General features: G+C 37.8%; 1 protein-coding gene across 6 annotated transcripts in view; it reads left to right on the top strand.

The window, feature by feature from the left end:
- nlgn1 (neuroligin 1) overlaps nucleotides 1-20,731 on the top strand; it is a 288,702-nt gene that overhangs the window by 81,878 nt on the left and 186,093 nt on the right. For 2 of the 6 annotated variants that reach the window (XM_040128687.1, XM_040128688.1), the window contains 2 exons: nucleotides 7,492-7,551; nucleotides 15,596-15,748. In XM_040128687.1, coding sequence (XP_039984621.1) covers nucleotides 7,492-7,551; nucleotides 15,596-15,748 — 213 coding nt within the window. Of the gene's footprint in view, nucleotides 1-7,491; nucleotides 7,552-12,037; nucleotides 12,074-15,595; nucleotides 15,749-20,731 lie in introns of all 6 variants that reach the window. The other 4 variants (XM_040128689.1, XM_040128691.1, XM_040128692.1 and 1 more) reach the window with 3 other exon arrangements.

The raw sequence follows: 20,731 nt of genomic DNA, 5'->3' as shown, positions 1-20,731 counted from the left end.
GAATATGAAATGATTCTGGAGTCACTATTTATTTAGTAGCCATTTCATATAGCACAACATTTCGTTTTAGGGAAAATGAGGTAAAACAAAGTGAGGAATATCAAAATAATTAAATTGAATTAAGTTCTATTTTACATTTGTTAGCCTGAGACATGGGAAAGATTTGGGCCACAGTTTAAAGAAACCAATGTTGGTTGTTAGGTGGAGATGGTAGTGCTTTCCCATAAGCAATGATGGAAAGCTTATTGCCATAGTGGCTGGTTGAACTTTAAAATCATCATAAACAACAAATCATAAGGTTACAAAACACCATATAGAAAAGAATAATATATATTTGTCTAGGGTATAATGATCATCATGAGGAACCACCTTTTTATTTAACTCTTTACCACTAGGTATACCATAACTATAAAGATGCATCACAGTTGCAGTGTCAAGAGAGTGAAACACTTTATCAGTCACAATCAATGCTGGTATGAGAATAGAAGAGAGAGTTGGAGAGAAAGAAAACAAGTGACTGCAAAAGACAAAGAAGGAAAGACGAGTCCTTGGTGCGTCTCTGGAGTAATACCTTTTTCCCAGTAGCTTTCACTCCGTAGGTATATTAAGAGGTAGAAATATGTGCTCATGAGTCACTCACTTACCTAACACATGTACTGTATTTTTAGAAGTTTTTAGATGTCATCATCAAGCATTGTTCCTGTGCTTGCAGTCTCCTCAGTTAATTCCTCTCATCGGAGGCTGTGCTCAAGTGCGTTAGAATCCCAGTTTTATCTTGGGGAATGGATTCTGTGTTTATAGTTTACAGCCTGTAGGGATTTTATCCAAGGTCAGTAGTTAACAGATTACCTGTTTGGCTCGTTGAGCCGTGCGGTCTGTTAGATCCCCTATTCTAACATGCATCGGCAGTTGATTCAGCTGCTTTGTTTCTATGCTGGAGCAGACCTTACCGGTGCACACAGAGAGCAATATGTATGTATGGATAGCTCTTGCGCTGAATATGAGAACGATGCATGGACTCCCCTTGCAATAATTACCTCATCCAGGAGAGGGGGAAAGCCTGAGGGTGGAATGTGCGTATTGTCCTTGCTCCCCCGCTGTTTTTTTGAATCATGGATTGATGCAGTGTGTCAGAGAGATTGAAAATCCTCTTCATAGGTCTCCAATCAATGCTGATGCTGGAGAGAGGGAGGTATGAGGATAGATGAAAGAGATGGACAAAGAAAGACTGTGTAGTCTGAAAACTGATTATAATTTTTTCTGTATTTAATGACAGAAAGAGGACAATGTGATTACATGTGCTGTTTATGGTTCTTTTTGGCATGAAAGGGGAATTCAGTGTCATACAACTTGGTTCTTTTTGTAGCTATTATTCCTTTTTTTAACAACCTACTCACCAAGTTAGCCACATTTTACAAGTCAAGTTTACAAAGACCCGGTTCACATTTGACCTAATGTACTTACCATGGTAATGTGCACACAGTTTTCCTGTCCAATGACAGGTTATATTGACATTTCAGTTGCGCTTATTTTCAGTTTTTATTATATAAATAAATATAAGAAAAGTTGGTGCTTTACAGAATCTGGCTAAACTGTCCGTTTACAACTTGTATGAGTTTGACTACTTGTCTGGCTTGATTGTAACAATATTGCAGTATTTGCAGATCTCACAAACCTCTATAATCATTAAAATGTTAAAAATATAGTAAAATCTACAAAAATAAGAATTTGACTTTAATATGGCCTCCTTATTAGGTAAACCTCCAAGGTCTAATGCAAATAGTAATCAAAAACATCCCAGTTATACTACAGTCCAGTGCAGCACCACATTGACAGCTATGACCTCAATTAATAAACGTATAAGTGAATGTACACGAATGACAATGCCACCAAAAACTGACCATTAGGATCTTTGTGAAGATATATGTTGGCACGGGTGCTGTATTGTATTGCATTAGATTGTACAGGTGTACCTAATAAAATTTCAACATTAAATTTGATGCCTTGCTACTTTACTTTAATGAAATGACATAACAGTGGGAACAGCTGGTATCCCACAAGCCACCAGTTAGAACAACATTTCAATTGTTGCCAACTGTTGCCTCCTTTTCCCTTCCCTCTGCCGGAAAATTGAAGATCGCTTAATTTAATTATGAACTTTTAACTTACCATGGAAAGTTACATTCCAAAGGAACATGAAGCTCAAGATGATGGATACGGAGAGAAAAAAAAAAAATAAATAAACAGAAGGAAATAAGGAAAGCAGAAGTGTATTATGTTAGAATGTAAGCTAGAGAAGATTAAAACAAAATTAAGATAAAGAGTGATAAGAGATAGAGTCAGATAGAGAGACGGTAAGTTTCACTTTCTCGAACACTGATGAGAGCTGATTCCAGCTGAGACCTCACCAGTTTGGGTCCTTTTGCTATACACACACATATGCTCAGAGTGACAGGTAGGGGAGTGCAGGTCAGTTTCGGGGCCTCCTTGTCACTGGGCAGTTTAGAATTGACACCTGATTGCTGAATGACGTCTCTCTCTCTTGCTCTCTCTCTCTGTATGAGTGTGTATTTATAATTGCGTGAGCGTGTGTTTGTGTGTGTGTCTGTGTGTGAAAGAAGCTGTCATAGAGCTGTCATGTCTGTTCTGATCCCCACTAACCCGCAGTCAAAGCACATGCCACTGTAATAGCAGCACATGTGCAGTCCAGAGAGCAGCCATATCAATCACATTCTCTTTGATTCTTTTATCCTCACTGGTTTTCAAGTTGCTCATAGATCACTTGAATATATATATATATTTTTTTTTTATTTTGTGTTTTTAATCTTTCTTTGTGTTTTCTGGTTCTTTGTAGGCCTTTCATTTTAAAAGATGAAGATTAGAAAATGTTCTAATATACAGTACATTGTGTTTAATAAAGTCTTTTTAATGCGTTTGCATGAAAGTTAATAACGGTCATATTTTTAGCACCTTTGGAATTCTTATTCTATTGAATTTTAATTGTATGTAAAAACAAAAACCTGTTTTTGAGCCGTTGACACATTATCCTTTATAATACAAATGTCAGCAATCTAGATTAAAAAAATGTAAATACTGTTTTTGAGGGTTAAAACCTGACTTAGACAAGCTCTCCTAGTTTGGAAATGCTACCACTACTGCAAAGTTGACATCGTCCTGTTTGGTGACATCATACTGAAGATATCTGACCCAGTCTGACCTAAGTGAGCAAATAATCTTTCCCCTACCAACCACTGGAGGGTGATTTTAGTTTTATCTGTGTGACTTTTCATACTGTTGGGAAGCAAAACTATCCTCCCTGACACCCCCCAAACACCCCACCTTACTTTGGTTGAGTTCCAACTCCAGTATGTGGAGGAGGCGGGACAGGCTGTAAGGTAGTTTTACAGTACTCTTTAAATCTGGAGACACGCAGTTACGAGTCAAGATAAGGCGGGCGGAAATGTATGTAGAATATTCTATCATTCTATTAAAAGTTCCTTTTAGGTTTTATTTTTTTCAATGAAAACTATAGAATAACATCAACAAGGTGTGCCACAAGGTCAAAAAGCAACATGAAATTCATTCAGCATTTACACATTGCCAGAGTATTACAAGTGTTTTTATTTTTTCAGTTTAGTTGTCTGAATTCCAGCGACCTATACATTCTATGCCAGGGAGTACTAAGGTTGTTTTGAAGGCTCACTGTTATTATGAAACTTTACATCCCTTTAATATCTCATATTATCACCATGCAACATTATAACAAGAAAATCATATTAAAAATTGGTCATATTTAAAATTGCTTGTCATAACACCAAACAAATGTATCAGTTTATAACGATAAGAGTTGATTCATTATGTTGTTACAAGAAATTCTTTCAATGTGTAATATTGAATAAATCCTGATATAACAAGATAAATTTTTATTTTATACCAAGAAAAGTGTCTTGTTAAAACTGAGCATGTTATTATGTAGTAATACAGAGAAAATATTACAGAAAAAAAGATTGTTTTTGTAATGTTATAGTGCACAATTTTATGCACATTTATCCCAAAATTTCTCAAGTTTCAGTGGGAGCTTTGAAATGTGGACCAGAAAAGTTTGTGCTTAACTGCCCAACATGTATTTGAAAAGATGGGACAGGTCGGAGTTTAAGACGTTAATGGCGACAGGATAAAAAATAATAACGTTCTTCAATGCGTGGTTTATTTTAAGTATTAGCACACAGTCTTCTGTCACTCAACACAGTGTAGGCTAAAAGGCTAACACGAATCTCCCACAACCGTTATGTGTTGCTTTGACAGTGATCTCTCTATGCAGCGTACTCTCTAAACAGGTAACACATCCCTGCACAACAGATTGTCTGTGTTTCTTAGACGTTTCACATTTTGAAAGAAGAGATTATTGTGTCTTGGTGCTTATTCAGCACATAGAAAGCAAAAGTCAGCTCTTGCTTATCAAATTGTTATCAAATTCACAAAAGAGAGCCGGAAGACTGCTGCAGGACAGAATGATATGCAGGGAGCCGGCTTCCTCTTTAAAGTCACTGGAGAGAAATGGCTGGCCTTAAAATAAACCACCAGGATGCTTAATGATAGAGGAACTATTAACATCAACATGAACATGAGCTACTGACGATAAATTGCCTTGAACCTTTCAAGTGATTCATCTTCAATTGTGTATTGCATAAACAAATATTTTCAAAACAAAACAATCATAGGAGTTTTTATTTTTCTCCTATTAGTCAAACACTATAATCGCAAATGTCCATGACTGACGACTGACTGAATGATAAAGTTACACCATTGGTCAGCAGAATACTGCGTGACTGAGTGCTAAGGTTACACCACCGGTCGGCTGGCTGAGTGTTGGAGTTTCTGATTGGCAGTTTCATGCATAATAATAATGTCAAGCAAGTTCATTTTTCGTGTGCAGCCTGGTGTCCCTTTCAGCTAATGTTACATCCTTTTTCTGTTCTCACCCATAGACGGACTGGCCAGCTGGCATACCAGGAGAAATCCCGGTGGGCCAGTAGACTGTCAAAAAATCCATAAAGTTATTTACCTGTCCTCTCAATCTGTCTCTCTGTGTACCTGTCATTCAGGGTGTGCATTAGAGTGAGCTCACTGGCCACTCACAACCAAGTTTCAACCCTCACTGACCCGGTCGGAGCACCTTATCCTGTCTTCAATATTTTACTGAGGACACTCTTGGTGAAATAACCTAAACATTAACACAATCAAGAGTTCTCTAGCTAGCTACCTCGAGGTAAACAAAAAGACCGGAAATGACCGAGCTGTAGTTGGACTTGGAAGTACGTCACAAAACCTAGTGCATTTAGCGAATTGCGTAATCGGGGGAACTTACGAGCAGTGTCGCCAACTTAGTGCCTTTGTCTTGGATTTACCAACTTTTTACATCCCTTTAGCGGCTTTTCTTTACAAGAGCGACAAATCTAGTGACTTTTTGGACAAACCTTGGCTACTTTTTATAGAAGAGACCCATCAGTATTGCCACGCAAGCATGACACGGAAAGACATGTAAATGAGAACAGCTTTATTGGGAAAACGGCTGTATTAAAATACTGTTTATGTGAGCACAGAGAAAAGGAGAGAAGAAAACAGATAAAGGGCGGTTCAGCCATAGACTAGGTTTTGACCTGGTCTTGTTTAACATTACCCTTATTCACAGAACGTGCCTTTTAACCTTTGTCATGTTGGAGGTGACTGCAATATCAGCCAAATGGAATTAAAGTAGGTTTGCATTAAACTGGCTGGCTATTTGGCACCTCGGCTAATTGAGGTCATAATGGCCTGGGGTGTCATTTCCTCATCAGCAAATGCCTATTTGAAGCCATGACATCACATGTTTTGGATGTCATTGCTTTATATACAGTATCTCTGTGTGCGTGTGTGTGTGTGTGTGTGTGTGTGTGTGTGTGTGTGTGTGTGTGTGTGTGTGTGTGTGTGTGTGTGTGTGCTGTGTGTGTGTGAAGGCTTAATCACTGCCAGTATGGTATTCTTTTTTTATGTGTTTATGCATCCAGCTAGTGTACATTCCTTTCTTCAAGACTGCATGTTTTCAGATCTGTTAGGTAGCATCAATGTGTATCTCTCTGTACGTTCTTTGTGGGCTAGTTTATGTGCATGTTTGTCTCTCTTATTTTTGTTGTAAGATAACATGTGTTCATATATCTGTATGTAGAGTAAACTTGTGTTAAAATGAAAATTTGTTGGTTTTAGTCAAGAAGCAGCTGACCACTTCCCCTGTCAAACTAATCCACCAGGTACTCAAATGTTAGTAACCTGTCTCAAGTTCCAATGTTTTTGCCACAGCAAGAAAACCACAGTGCTTAAAGAACATTTTGGAAAATAGCAAGTAAGCTTTCTTGCGGAGATTTATATGAGAAAATCAACGCTCAACAAAATCAACCCTCATGTCTGTATGCTAAATATAAGGCTATATCCAGCAGTAGGTTAGCTTAGCTTAGCCAAAGACACACCTAGCTTGGCTTCATCTAAAGTTAACAAAAACCACCTACCAACACCTCCAAAGCTCACTAATTAACACGTTACATATACACATGTATCTGTCTATGTATGTATGTGTGTGTGTGCATGCATTTTGTGTACAATATGGATTATTATTAAAATTTAAATATTATGATTATATCAAAGTATTATTGAAATTAAAATTCTGACAAATCTCCATGCTATCTGGACAATGCTTTAACCATGAATTCCCAGTCTGGAAAACTGAAAAAAAAAAAAAAAAAAAGATCCTCGAACAATTTAAACAGGAGGCAAAAGAGAAATAAATTTCCCCATTCTCTGGTATCTGCCTTTCTCATTGCTGTCTTTCTCTTTCATTGGAATTTCCTGATGTAGGCTATCTTTCCCAGCGGTGCCCCTGCCATCAAATCCATGCATGGCATTGGATGTGCATGTTTGTGTGTGTGTGTTTAGGCCCATATACAGTTAATGCACTCTGAAAATACAACAGGGGGAGGTTGTCACATGCTTTTGTTGAGTTCTCTGCCCTTAAAAATGCTGCTTCTTTTTCTCTGCTACAGTGATCATTTACAATTGTGAACATAATGTCTCTGATATTTATAATTGATGCTACTGCATGCACTGTTTCAAAGAAGTTTATGTCTTTTGATCCTAAGAGGTTTATCCTCAATTAAGTCTTCATTTTCAACAGAGAACTAATATTTTTTTCATCTTTTTTTAAAAGTTCCTCTTTTCTTGCTCCTTAACTTTCTTAAATGAACTCATATACAGTAAATTCCTACTGTAAACATGTAAAGTGGACATTGTGGTAATGTTTTCCCAGTCTCCTTGTCAGTGTGAAGATTTTTCCCAAAAAAAAGGGGCTATAGAAACATTGATTATTGACATACTTTCTTATCTTTTGAGAACATCTTTTGAAGGCTTTGTGTGTTCTTGATCACCCTGTTTTCCTCCATCTTCTCCTTCTTGGTCCCCTAGGTCCCCTTACAAAGAAACACACTGATGATTTAGGTGATAGTGACCGCACGGACGATGAAGGTATTTTTTCCCCTGATGCCAAACTGATTTGCATGACAAGGGAAACCAAACTTACCCTTTCTCCTCCAATTTTTATCTTCTTTGATTTTCTTACATTTCTTGTCCTTTTTTTGAAAAGTGATGGACATTTTCTTTTTGCTCTTTACTCGTAAACTCTCTTTTTTGGCTGATGTGTTTTGTCCTTTTCAGCTTGATGTCTAAAGTTTACATGTCTCCCACATTCTTTGATATTAATACTGTAATATAGATTCTCTGCTTGGATTTGCTGTTTCTTTACCTTTTCTTTACTTTTCTATGTTGCATCCCACCAGCAGATCAAGTAACTATTAACCCTTCAGTCAGCTCACACAACACATTTTTGCATGTTTTTTTCTTTTAATTCGTCTCGTTTATAAAATCAAATCATGTTAAAAAGGTCGACCACTGGCTAACTGGCTTGCAACTATACTAACATTTGATCCTGTTCATGTTTTGGGCGTCAAACCAGAAACCTTTGTACAGTATGTGATGAGTATGTGAAATACCGGACAAAATCAGTGTAAGCATCTCTGTTAACCATGGTTGCTGCAGGGACATGGGGGTTGTTATCTCTCCTGGCACAGAACTCATTTACTAAACAGCTAACTGCTAAGCTAACTTTCTGGTCAACCACTCACAGTGGCTGTTGGATTCCGAAACCCAAGTCCCAAACTGCCAAATAAGTTGTTTTGTAGCTAGATAACATTTGGATTGGCTGGTAAACCTGACAAACTTAACGATAATAAATGACCCAACCTTTGGGTGGAACTGATTTCTTCTTTTTTGAGAACACCCAATCAATTTAAATTTTTAAAATCATCTGAGAGACAGAGCTACCCCAGAGGCAGAAATAATGTCAGTGGTTGAGTTAAATCTCCAGAAATCCAGAGTTTTTGTGAGTATCAGATTGAAGAGTTAATAGAAGATAGAAGATGGACATTATCAAATCTGATCATGCTAGTAACAGGTAGCATAGATTATCTAACACATTTTAAAGTAGACATACAAACCTAATCTGGATAGATTTGTCATCAGGAAATTAACTCCACACTAGTATGGATGCCTACACTGCCTCAGTGCATTGATACTGTGCAGCACAGTATAAACCACATACGATATGGAAGACATGGCTACATCATATATCTATGGCCTGATTCAGGCAAACTAAATGGAATGAAATCACCTGGAAATACTGAGGACTCTCTTCTGCACACATGAATCTAAACACTTGAAACTGCTTTTAAGATATTTAATCTAAGATGAGTGTTGGGCATATGTTGATGAAAATGAATACTAAAGAGACAAAGACTATAGGAGTGAAACATTGCAATGGCTTCTCTTGATATTTAAATTAGGCACTGCTTGAAAGCTACGAAGTTGTGCTAGAAATCCATTAGTCTCAATAACAGAAAGAAGGACCTTTCGTTAGCTGCCATAAATAAGCAGCCATTTGAAAACTCATATAGGAATAAAATGTCCGTGTTAAAACCCTGAGATTGAGTCGTATCCCCTTAAGGCCGCTACAGTGCAACTTTAATGATAGGCAGAGAGTCTTAATAAGGCACCTCTGCTGTATAATGTGACGAAGTAAACAGCAATTACATCAAAATAAGACTCACAACCATCCAGATCTCTTTGATGTGTGCCGTCTTGCTGTTTTTCTGGGAACACACACACACACACACACACACACACACACACACACACACACACACACACACACACACACACAAACAGACAAAGACACAGACACACACACACATACCAACAAGATTAGAGAGAGTCACAAAGCTCACACAGACCTATTCAATGAAATCCCAGCAAGCTTCAAGTGTAATCTCGATAAAGGATGCAGGGCAGACAACTAATCCAGTTTAATATAGAGGAAAATATGCTTGTGAACCCACACACATAGACACACACATTCACACACTCTGTTACCCAATCCGGGATGAGTCTGATCAGCTCGGATTCGACTCCCCCAGTGGTTCTTCAGGCTCTTACCCCTTGACCTCTGGTCACCTTGTAGATGCAAACTCAATGAAGACATCCCCTAACCTCCCCACCACTCCAATCCAGCAAACCTTGGATTTTACAATCTCTTTATACTCAGTAAAGCTGGTGTTTGTAATCCTTTTGTGCTGGGAATAGAGATGTAAACATGAAAGTCCCTGCGAGCTGAGGATTTGTTAAAAGCTCCAATTTTTTTTTTACAACGAATATTGCTGGAGTGGTTAAGAGTGTGTATAGTGGAGATGTCGTGAAGTGTGGTATCTACAAGGTTCTTATGGGGCCCCCAGTACCCTATATAAAGTATTATACGGAAATACCTGTGAGATATTAATCTTCCTATGCACTATGGATATATTACTTTGAGGGCACAAGAGTATAGATTTTGCTGTCCTGGAGCTGAGGAAAGGATCATAAAAGATCAACGGGGGAATGTGCTACCTTGTTCCATTAGGCTCACCCAGAAGCTCCAGCTGGAGACATTTCAGTCACATCTTCAAATTTAAGGCTGCAGGACATTACATATACTAAAACTGAAACCGCCTTTACCACTACTACTTACCATCTTACAAATGAAAATACAGTAGGGATTTGCGACATGAGCACAATCTCATATCCCGATATAGGTCATTTCATATCCAGAAGACGATACATATCATGATATAGCTCAATTAATTTTATTAGTATTAATATTACTATCAACAATTAATATTTGATTATAACCAGTACTAACATGTAAGGATTAAGCCCACAAAATAAAAGAAAATGCAAAAACTAAACCAACCAATGTGAAACCAGAAAACAATGGGTTTACTACAGAGCATTCTAATGCTTAAACTGGCATGGTCTCTTGTGCTAAAATCAAATAATCTGTAAACTCAGTCATCCACTCAGACCTCTAAGGCATTTTGCAGTGGCACATTCAGATCACATGCGATGGATGGTAGATGTGGAAAATTTGAAAGGAGCCACTTCTCTCTAAAGCATAAAACAAACAGAATATGTTGTATTTTAAGCTTTGGAAGTGCTGACCAATCTTGTCATTTCTTCTAGTGAGCACAGTTTCACAGCTCATATCTGAATGTTGTCGTTGTTAAAAGCAGCACTGTACCTCAAATACACATATACACTCAGTTAGGTACACCTAGGTAACACTACTGCAATCTAATACAACAGTCCTGCAATAAATCCTCCTTCATGAAGGTTATAATTGATGTTTTTACCTTTAGAGAAGTGTTGATTCAACTGTATAATAATTTTAAATTATATGTAGTTTGTGATGCCATCGAACTGTTTTGCGTTATACAGACGTGTTTCTGGTATTTAGCCTACCTTCATACATATATAAGGGGTGGACAAAATAATAGAAACACCTGTCCGTACCACAAAGTGCAGCCTCCAAAATGACCATAAAGCTGAATCAACATCTCTATAAAACAATTTCACTAAAAACTGAAAATTTTAACCTTCATGTATTAGTTCAGCCAGAATTTAATTTCCTGAAAATAACAGCTCTTATTTGCAAATATAAGCAAAAATGCACTTGCAAATGGCAGATGTAAATATGCTACTACATGTTGGTATTAATATCATCTCACACATTCCAGTGGATATATACACTGATTTTCATCAGCACAGTTCTACTGATTACACAGGATTATTTCATCTGGAAGTGCTTGCATTGGTGTTCACTGCTGGGCCTCTTTTTGTTTCCCGTTGCTTTTGCCGAGAGTCCCCGTGGCTTGGCTCCCTTCAGCAAAAGGCTGAAGCCCAGATTAAAAAAACCCCTCTGCTCCTTCTGTCTGCTGTTGGTTTGATAAGTCCTCTATATCGGCAGTGGGAGAGGATACCAAAGTTGTTGCAGTAGCCCAAACGGCATCTCTTAGGGTTTGCTCAAAGAAATCTAAAGTACCTGAATCTCTTTCATCGTAGCTTCGTCCTTGATGAAGCAATGATCTGCTCCATGTTGGCAGGTCACCTAGTCTCTGACAAACTGTCCCTAGGAAAATTGAATGGTTGAATCCATTCAAGATTACATCTCATTTGAACTCTTCTCAAAGCAAGCTTTCATCTTGCTGCTTTCTGTGAAAAAAACCCTGTTTCCAAACACCTTTACTGAAAACTGCAATTATTTAAAGTCACTATAAAAAGAGGGACAATAGGGCATATTGAATTTATAAATAATCATGTCAATGTTCAATGTTCCAGAAATCACCTTCGATAAACCAGTACCTCACTGCACATAAGAGTTGATGGGAAGAGATGAAATCTGCAATCATCTGAATGAGGATTAATTAATAATTTAGAGGAATCAATGGAGATACTGGGGTTTAGAGGATTTTTTTGGCTCTGAGTCTTGCCGTGGCATTTAGTGAAGAATGGCAACGGAAACCATGCTAAGAGCAAACTGGACTTCATAAACTTAAAACCTCAAGGCACATTGTGTTCATATACACAGGGACTAGTTTCAGCCAGGAAATCCAGGTAAATTCAGGTAAATCCATCTAATGCTCAAACATTGCAGAGACAAATTTATCCTAACCTTACCTCATTACCACTGACCTTCAGCGCTAAACAAAAAGAGGCGGCTGTAACAGCCACTCGAGGTATCTTTCTGCAGTAAAGTGATATATACATCTAATACTTGACAGCACATACGGTATACTTTACACATATCACAAATCTCCTAGAAAGAGTATAAGGCTATGAAAAATCATCCATATTGTGTTTTATCTAAAGAAAATCCACTATTTGTTTATATGAAGACTCGGTTAGATTCCAGGAGCATTTTTATAATCAGAAAATCCTATTTTTAATCATACAAGTCCTCCTCCTCCTCACCCACATCATCATCAATAATCTTCATAATCACCATTGTTTTTTTTACTGTATCTTTATGGCTGACATCATAATTGCCATTGTGATTTCCTTGAGCATGTTCATCCACATTATCACCATCATTATGAAGGTCCTGGATTGTCATCACCATCTTCATCAGCATCATCAACATCTTTTTCACTGTCATGGTTGTTACCATTATCAACATCATGTTCACCATCCATAATGTCATTAGCATTATTTGCAACATCAGCAGTGTCATCGGTTGTCATTGCCCTCATCATCATCATTATGTGCATTAGCACTAACAGCATCAACATCTTCATCTCTGTCACAGCTGTGGCCATCATCAACCTCATCTTCATCACTGTATTTCCGTGGGCAAATTCATCAGTATTAAATATATCATTATTAATGTCATAGTTGCCATCATCATCATAGCTAGCACCATCATAAAAATTAATATTATCATAATTGTCATGGTTGTGAGATCATCATCATCATTCCTACCATGGTTCCCCTCATTATTATGACAATATCATCACCAAGATCATCATCATGGTTGTCTGCTGATATCAATTTCCATACAATAATGGGAAAAATTTAATCAAATCACCATTATTGCTGTTGCCATCATCAACATTATCATCATCATCATCACCACCATCATGCTGTCCACTGTCATCGAAATCCTGGTTGTTATCATCACCACCTATTTTCATCAGTGATTATTATTAATATTTAGTAATGGGTGAATTTATTATTATAATCATGATCACTGTCATGGATATCATCTCTAGGGTTGTCATCATTTTCAACACTATCATTACTGTCATCATCATCACTACCACTGTCATGGATACCATCATCACTACCATATCAACATTATCATCACATTACCACCATCATTATCATAATTATAATTATCATCACCATTACCAGAACTGTTCTTTGTTATCATTGGGTCCTTTCATCTTCCCTCCTCCCGTTTTCTCAGGGTACTCACATAACTGCACTGCAAGGTACACACACAGAAACACACAAAAACACACACACAAACACACACACACACACACACACACACACACACACACACACACTTACTAGCCATAATCCCATGACCTTTTTTGTCAGGAGTTTCTGGAAGCCTTCCAGTGGAGAGTTATGATCTGCTGCTACACTGTGACCGCTGCCTGCGACGACAGAGGGACCAGAACAACTAGGAAAAATAAAACGCTACAAAGGACAGAGAATGATAGTAATGTAATGAGCTCTGCACAGACAGAAATGCAGGACAGGACAAACACAGTATACACACAAACACACACAAAGAGAAAACATTTCATCTAGATGTGCCTAGTTTTAATTTTCTGTTAGATTTTTGTTCTATTTTACCCCATTTCCTTTTGCCAAGTGAGTTTTTTTCTAAGGCTGTCTATTTTACAATCGCTGTTGGAATGAAAACTGCAATTCCTGCATTTGTCCAATATACAGACACACTATAATTACAGTAGTTCCTCCATCCTATTTCTGCTTCATGCTGTCCTATTTCCTCAGAAATGTATTAAATTTCTTTTTTACTCATATGCGGGACAGGTAGGTTTTCTTTTTTTTGCCTGAGAAGTTTTCTAATATTATAACCTAATACAGTAAAGTAATGATTTCTTTCATCATTGAAATCACACTGATGCACATTAGGGAGGGATACTTTTACACAATTTTAAAAGCATAACTGAGCTACTTTCATAGCAGTGTTTGTCAGTGTGATTAAGTTCCTAAAGAGTTGTTAAAAGATTTTCCTTGAAGTGTTTACTTTATTATTTTGTCTCCCCCCTGAATCTGGAGTGCTTTAAACACACACTGTAGGGAAACTTTCAGCCTCTTTTACTCCCTTCACAAGTGAAAATCATTTGTATTCTCTCATATCAGAGGAAACACTTTTCTATTTTCCCGCCTGCTTAATTTTTTATTCCCCATAAATTTACTGATCTCTCTCTGGACCCGAGTCCCTCGGGTAAACCATCAGTGGGATAAACAATGTGTGCTGCTGCATGTACTGATGGAGATAGTTAGGAAGCAAGATAAAGTGCTTCATCTCTGGGATACAGAAAATGAAAATGAAACCTTGTTTTGAACATGGGTTGCACCATGTTGTTAGATCTCTCCAAGTCTTCTCCTCCTTTTAGCTCACAGCCCAACCTGTATTAGAACTATGTCAAGGGCTAAAGCTTTACAATACAGCAGTTCTTTCTTCTACTCTAATCAGCCAGATGAAACACATTTTAATACAGCCGGTTCTGCTGCTGACAGCAAGCTAACCATTTTGCTGACCTTGACATCATATTTGACAGATGCATCACATATTAAAGAAATATGCCTTTGTTAATAGAAAAATACCTCTTGCTTTGATACAATATAACTATTTTCAGCATGACAGATCATCATCTACCACATATTTTATTTAGCCAATGACGTATTACACTGTAATTATGGAAATGATTGAACTGTATCCTTCACATTAACAAAGCTCTTTCATTTCTTTAGAAAGGCAAGTGTCCCATTCAGTTTTTAACTCGGTTTAATTTCCCCGGGTGCCAACTGTGCTCACATGCATTATATCGACAACATCTAGGCAAACATTTCCCTACAACTAAACAACCATGAAGTATTAACCTTCATTCAAATTATGGTTTCAATAAAGCAGTGCGTTTTCATAAAATTGTCAAACCTAATATGCCATTTTTTATTAGATTTTCTTCCAGATTAATCGCACAAGTTTTACCTCAACATGGTATGACAGATTAGATTGCCACTCTTGCATGTTGACAGTCCATTGCCTGGAGGAAAATTAAAACTTGCCATGTTAAATATCCTCTTTCATTAAACCTATAGGGAATTTAAAATGGGTTAATAAATAAAAAAAACAACATTTTCCAATTACCACGAACATGTCTCAGCCTTCATGTAGAAAACTGAATGGTTTGACGCCTCAAACTAACAAGGTCTCCACATTAAAAAGCCAGTGTGTCAAGATTACTTAGAAAAAATAAAATTAAAGCGGTGGCCAACTAAAGTATTGAAATTGCATTTCTCTCTGTCACCTTCACTTGGTCACCTAATCAGTCCTTCTGCCTTCTCCACCTCCTCCTCTTCCTCCTCTTCCTCTCCCCTCCTTCAGACATTAGGGAGAGTGGAAGCCCCAAGCCGGTGATGGTTTTCATCCACGGGGGCTCCTACATGGAAGGAACTGGAAATATGTTTGATGGCAGCATCCTGGCCAGCTATGGGAATGTGATTGTCATAACTGTTAACTACCGGCTGGGCGTCCTAGGTAAGGATCCTGCTGTAAAGTGTGATACACAACTATTGTTGTTCTGTTATATATGCTCTTTCTTTATTTTTACCTCCTTACTATGGGAAGTCCATTAGCTGGCATGAAGGCTAAGTGTAGGAATTGAATTTTTCAACTTCTTTCTCTCTTTGTATCAAACTTTTTTGGTGTCCCTGCTGGTTGCATTCCAGAGTTTATCTCATCCTAAGCGCTAACATTAGAATTTGTAAATTCTTTCCTAACTGCTTTTCTTTTTTGTTTCTGTCTTTCTTGCTTTCTTCTACCCTTCATTCCTTCCGTCTTTTCTTGGTGATTCCATGTGCTGATGCTGGTGATATTCCAGAGAACTTAGTTTAGTGTGAATGTTAAAACTAGGGATTGGATGTTTTGATTTATTTCTTTCTTTCTGTCTGTCTTTCATTCTTTTATCATATCTTACAGTCTTGTTTTGTTACATGTACATCTATTCTCTCGTCAAGAGTCAAGTGCCTACATGGAGTGGAAAACCTCAGGTGTTGTTGTTTCCTATCCTCATTTGATTCATAGCTCTGCTTCTCCTTCAGTTTTAATTACTGGTCTTAGATAACCAATCAGTGGGTTCTTTAATAGTAATCTGAGATCCTCACTTGGTTTCATTTGTCTTTGCTCATATTAATAACTCTTTTTAAACTGTTATCTGCAGCTGATATCTGCTCTCATTGCTTTGTTGATCACGGTTCAGACATTTATATCCGTAGGTTGTATTTGAATCTTTGAGATTTTTGGTTGTGAGGTTTTTTTTCCTTCAATTTTGTTAGTAAGTAATAAGAGGAAGGTAAAGTATAATCTTTTTACCGTCTGCCGGGAAGATAGACATATAATGCTTTTCATTGCAATGCATGATGATGCAAGACAAGGTTTTTTAAAATATTGTGGGCATAATGAACCTCACAAGCATTTTTCAGATGTAAAGGAAAATTCCAAATAAGCTCAATTTGTACAATATGACATACTAACATTGATGTTGTGATTTGTGATAACAGCTTTATTTTGATGTTACACAGAACTTTGTTGTTACAGACTTCATATCCATTTTTAGGCTATTCAACACTGAAAGGTTTGATGGGCCATGGCAAGCTGGCCTGGCTACCACTATTTTATGCAGCTACCCTTTCTGTCTGGTTTCTTTTTTCTTCGTCCCTTAGCTTATCTCTTATCATTAGCCAAATCCTAACTCCTTTTCCCCTGTGTATGGATGTGGCTGCCTTACCCAGAGGGCAGGTATTTATTTTGACACATGATGGAAACAAAGGTTCACTGCCTCATTGCCTAAATTAGATTATGCTCCCATTTGTTTGAATGGAAGGAACTGATTTCATAAGCATGTTGTTTTGGTTGCTGGGGTTTCTCTCCCTTTTTTTATTAAACCATACCAGAATAAAGATATAGGGCAATATCCGCCTTTCACTCAACTAAAATACCATTTGTCTGGGAGCATGTGTGCGTGCATATATTTGTGTGTGCATATGAAGAATGAGCATAAAGGCTTAAAGGCGATTCTTTGAGCTGCTGATAGCAGAAACAGCATATGAATCACAATGTTAATGTTCTCTGCAGGTGGTCTGCATTGTCTCTCTGTTCTCTCATCTGTTATTCATGTACTGATCTCTTTTATATGACTTATATTTATTTGTTTGCACTGCAACCACTGAGTATCAGTGAAATGACTTGTTTTTTTTTTTCTTGTAATAATCAGATGCAAGATTGATATTAAGTTTCCTGAAAGCTAGAAATCAGGTGATAGAAACTGAAACTGAGTAGAAGTTTTCCAGCTGTAGATGCCTGCTTAGCAACCGTGTTTCATGTTTCTTGGAGATATTCGTAACTGCCCCCCCCAGCAACCTTCAAGCCTTGCCAATACCACAAAAGTGGATATTAAAGAAATTACTCCATCGTCTGTATTTACCAATCATTCATTCCAGGGTTATGACTGGGGCTGGAGGCTATCCCAATGTGCAGGACAAAGGTACTGTATAGAGATGGCGATACAGTACATACTGTGCCAACACTGATAGATACATTTCACAGACACAGGCATTTATCAAGTCCACTTTGAAAACCTGCATCTGCTCATCGCTGAGATTCAACCCCTTCCTCTTGTGATGCAACAGCGCAATTAATACTCAGTTTACAAAACATGACCTTTTTTATAGCTAAATGATAATGTTAGAGGCATTACACAGTGCTACTGATGCGAGCATTAGTTGAGTGACAGAAACCAATTTGAAAATGGATCGTTTCATCATTAATTAACCAAAAATGCCCCATTTGGCCAAGCGTCTTTCAGGTTTTGTCTACTATTTTGTAACTATCTCATTATGTTTTATAGACTATTAAATTGATTAACAAAATGATTTACAGATTGATAAATAATTTTTTTTTGGTGGGGGGGTGCTGTCAAGTACTGAAATGTCAGTCTCAACACTTTTTTAGTTTTGAAGATTTAGAACGTAATGTTTTATGTAGTAGAAACGTCACGAAACATGCAAAAATTGATGAAAATGCCAACAAAGACAAGGAAAGTAGAGAATATACAATCAAAACAAGAGAACGATCAGTCAATCAAATTTTTTAACTTGTAGTTTTTTTGGACATGACAAGATCCCCAGTTCCACGTATGAGTTTCTCTCTCTCTCTCTCTTTCTGGCTTTCTCCCTCCCTCTCTGATGTGCAAGTTCTTAACGGCTGCAGGCCTTATAGTGTTGAGGGAAACTGTACCCCTGCTGGTTAACATGAGGCACGACTGTTTGCTCTCAGATTAGACTCTATGTCTTTGTTTACCCCCCTGGCAATGGACAAAAGCATACGGCTTTACCTCACCAAACATGTGGTCATGTGTATGTGTGTGTGTGTGTGTGTGTGAGTGACAGGGAACGAGTGTGTAACTCGTGTAGGGCCCAGTCATCCAGATTTCCAGTCATCCAGTTTTTTGTAAGTATATAAGTGAGTTCAGTAAGTAGCTCCACTGCCAAAAATACCCATCTTAACAAGCCATTTAGTCTGGTATTGAGTAAAGTAAAAGGATATGTTTCATTTATTCCCTAACATTATCTCATTACTTATTTTGAGATATTGCCATTGACTCTCAAATATGTTAAACTGTGGGCCAGGCTACTTAAGTCTGTACCCAGGTGATGAAATAAACTTCCAGACTGTGAATCCATTGTGCGAGATCTATTAATGACCACACATATGTCACCCTTGTCATCTTGGTGAGCGTGCAACTTATATATAAACATAGAGTGAAGGATAGTAGAAACTCTTTCTCAGCATTTTAATGTTGTTGCAAATATTTAACTAGTTATGCTTGGAAATGTGGCATGTCATAATCCAGCAGCACCTTCAATCAAGGTCCATATGCATTTAGTAAGGTTCATAACAATGCAGGCCCATGTTTGTGGCATGTATCCTAAAAGCCTGCAATGCCAAAAGGTATTAAATATATATCAAAAATGAGATTTTAAGATCCTCAACTAAAATACTAGAAAGCAGTGTAGAGTTTGTTAACATCTTCCTTCATTTATAACTTTCAACTCATAATTATGTTCTCCAGCCAGCTGGTTAGCCTCCCCTGGTTAAAGTGTTTGGTTGACCTTACCCACCCAGCCATTGTAGCACCTGCTTGCTCGGTGATTGCTGCTCTGCTGATAGAACTTCCTTCTATCGTGCCAGTGATTTTTCTCCTTGGCTTAGTGTGTGTTTGTGCATCTGTGAGAGAAAGTGCTTTGCAGGAAGCCATTAGTGGCTTTAAATATGCAGAGCTGCTGACGCAAAGCTGTATTTATTGTTTAAGGGCCTTGGCTACAATGGATATGGCCATGGGGCACCTATATAGTATACTACTGTCAGTGTCTGGCCATGGCTGTGTTTGAACATTTGTGTGTGTGTTTAATGAATTAGGGGTTCCTCCTCTGCGCGGATGGGGTAGTAATGGAACACATGGTATAATGCTGTCAAAGTGTCATTATTAAGGGTGACACAAAGTAAGTCAATTAAAATGTAGTCTTTGTAAACGTTACTGCATTACATTTTTAAAAGGGGGAGGGGAGGAGTAAAAAATGTTGTATGGTGAAAATAATAATATATGATAAAACTATTAAATTAGAGAACATTTGTATGCAGGCGTATATGCATTGGTATTTCAATGCTTCACCGAAAGCAAGCAATAAATTCCAGTCAGGCACTTTGCAGGCTGTGCATACAACTGATAATTACAAATCTTTGGTCACCAAGGACCAGACTTTATGTAGCAATATTAAGCTACATAAATTAAATAGCTGCCACTTCTTATAGAATTAACAGCAGAATAAAGAAGCAGAAAATGCAGGGATGCATTAACAACATAAACTCGACAGCGGCTTCAGCCAACAAACAGACAAAATGCTATGTTGCAAGGTAACACAGGAGTTGTTGATGTTCTCCTCTGTTCAGTGAGTTACAACAGTAAGTCATTTGTTGCACACATCCGTGTGTCTTGTGCACCTCCACAATCTGCTCTAAATCCAACTTCTCTGCTCGCTCATTCTCAATGGAAAATACAGTACGAGTCATCTCAACCTCTCTGGTCTCACTGCGCTCCTCCAAGTTTTCCAGCACTGAGCTGAATGAGATCTGCAGTCACAACAGGGATTGTCTAAAACAGCAGAAAAGTGGTGCACACCTCACTGACAGGAGAAGTGAATGTCAAGGTCACAGCTGAACGATCCAATTCCAGTACTTAGCCTTTGGCCAGACCCAGCATGCATCTATTGGTCACGCAACGTGGCATGTTTGTTTGATTTTGGGACACTTGCCATGATCGTGGGTGATGCATTAAGTCAACAGATTCTTCTGTGCTGTAACCTGCTGATTTGAATCTTTTCATTTGTTGTGTTTTCACACGTTTAATCATACCTTCATCATGTGACTTCTGTTTTTACTCTGTAAAGATTTTGACTTTAAATG

This window comes from Xiphias gladius, chromosome 6 (genome assembly GCF_016859285.1).
Source record: "Xiphias gladius isolate SHS-SW01 ecotype Sanya breed wild chromosome 6, ASM1685928v1, whole genome shotgun sequence".
NCBI classification, from domain to species: domain Eukaryota; kingdom Metazoa; phylum Chordata; class Actinopteri; order Istiophoriformes; family Xiphiidae; genus Xiphias; species Xiphias gladius.
This window is presented reverse-complemented; position numbering and strand designations above follow the sequence as displayed.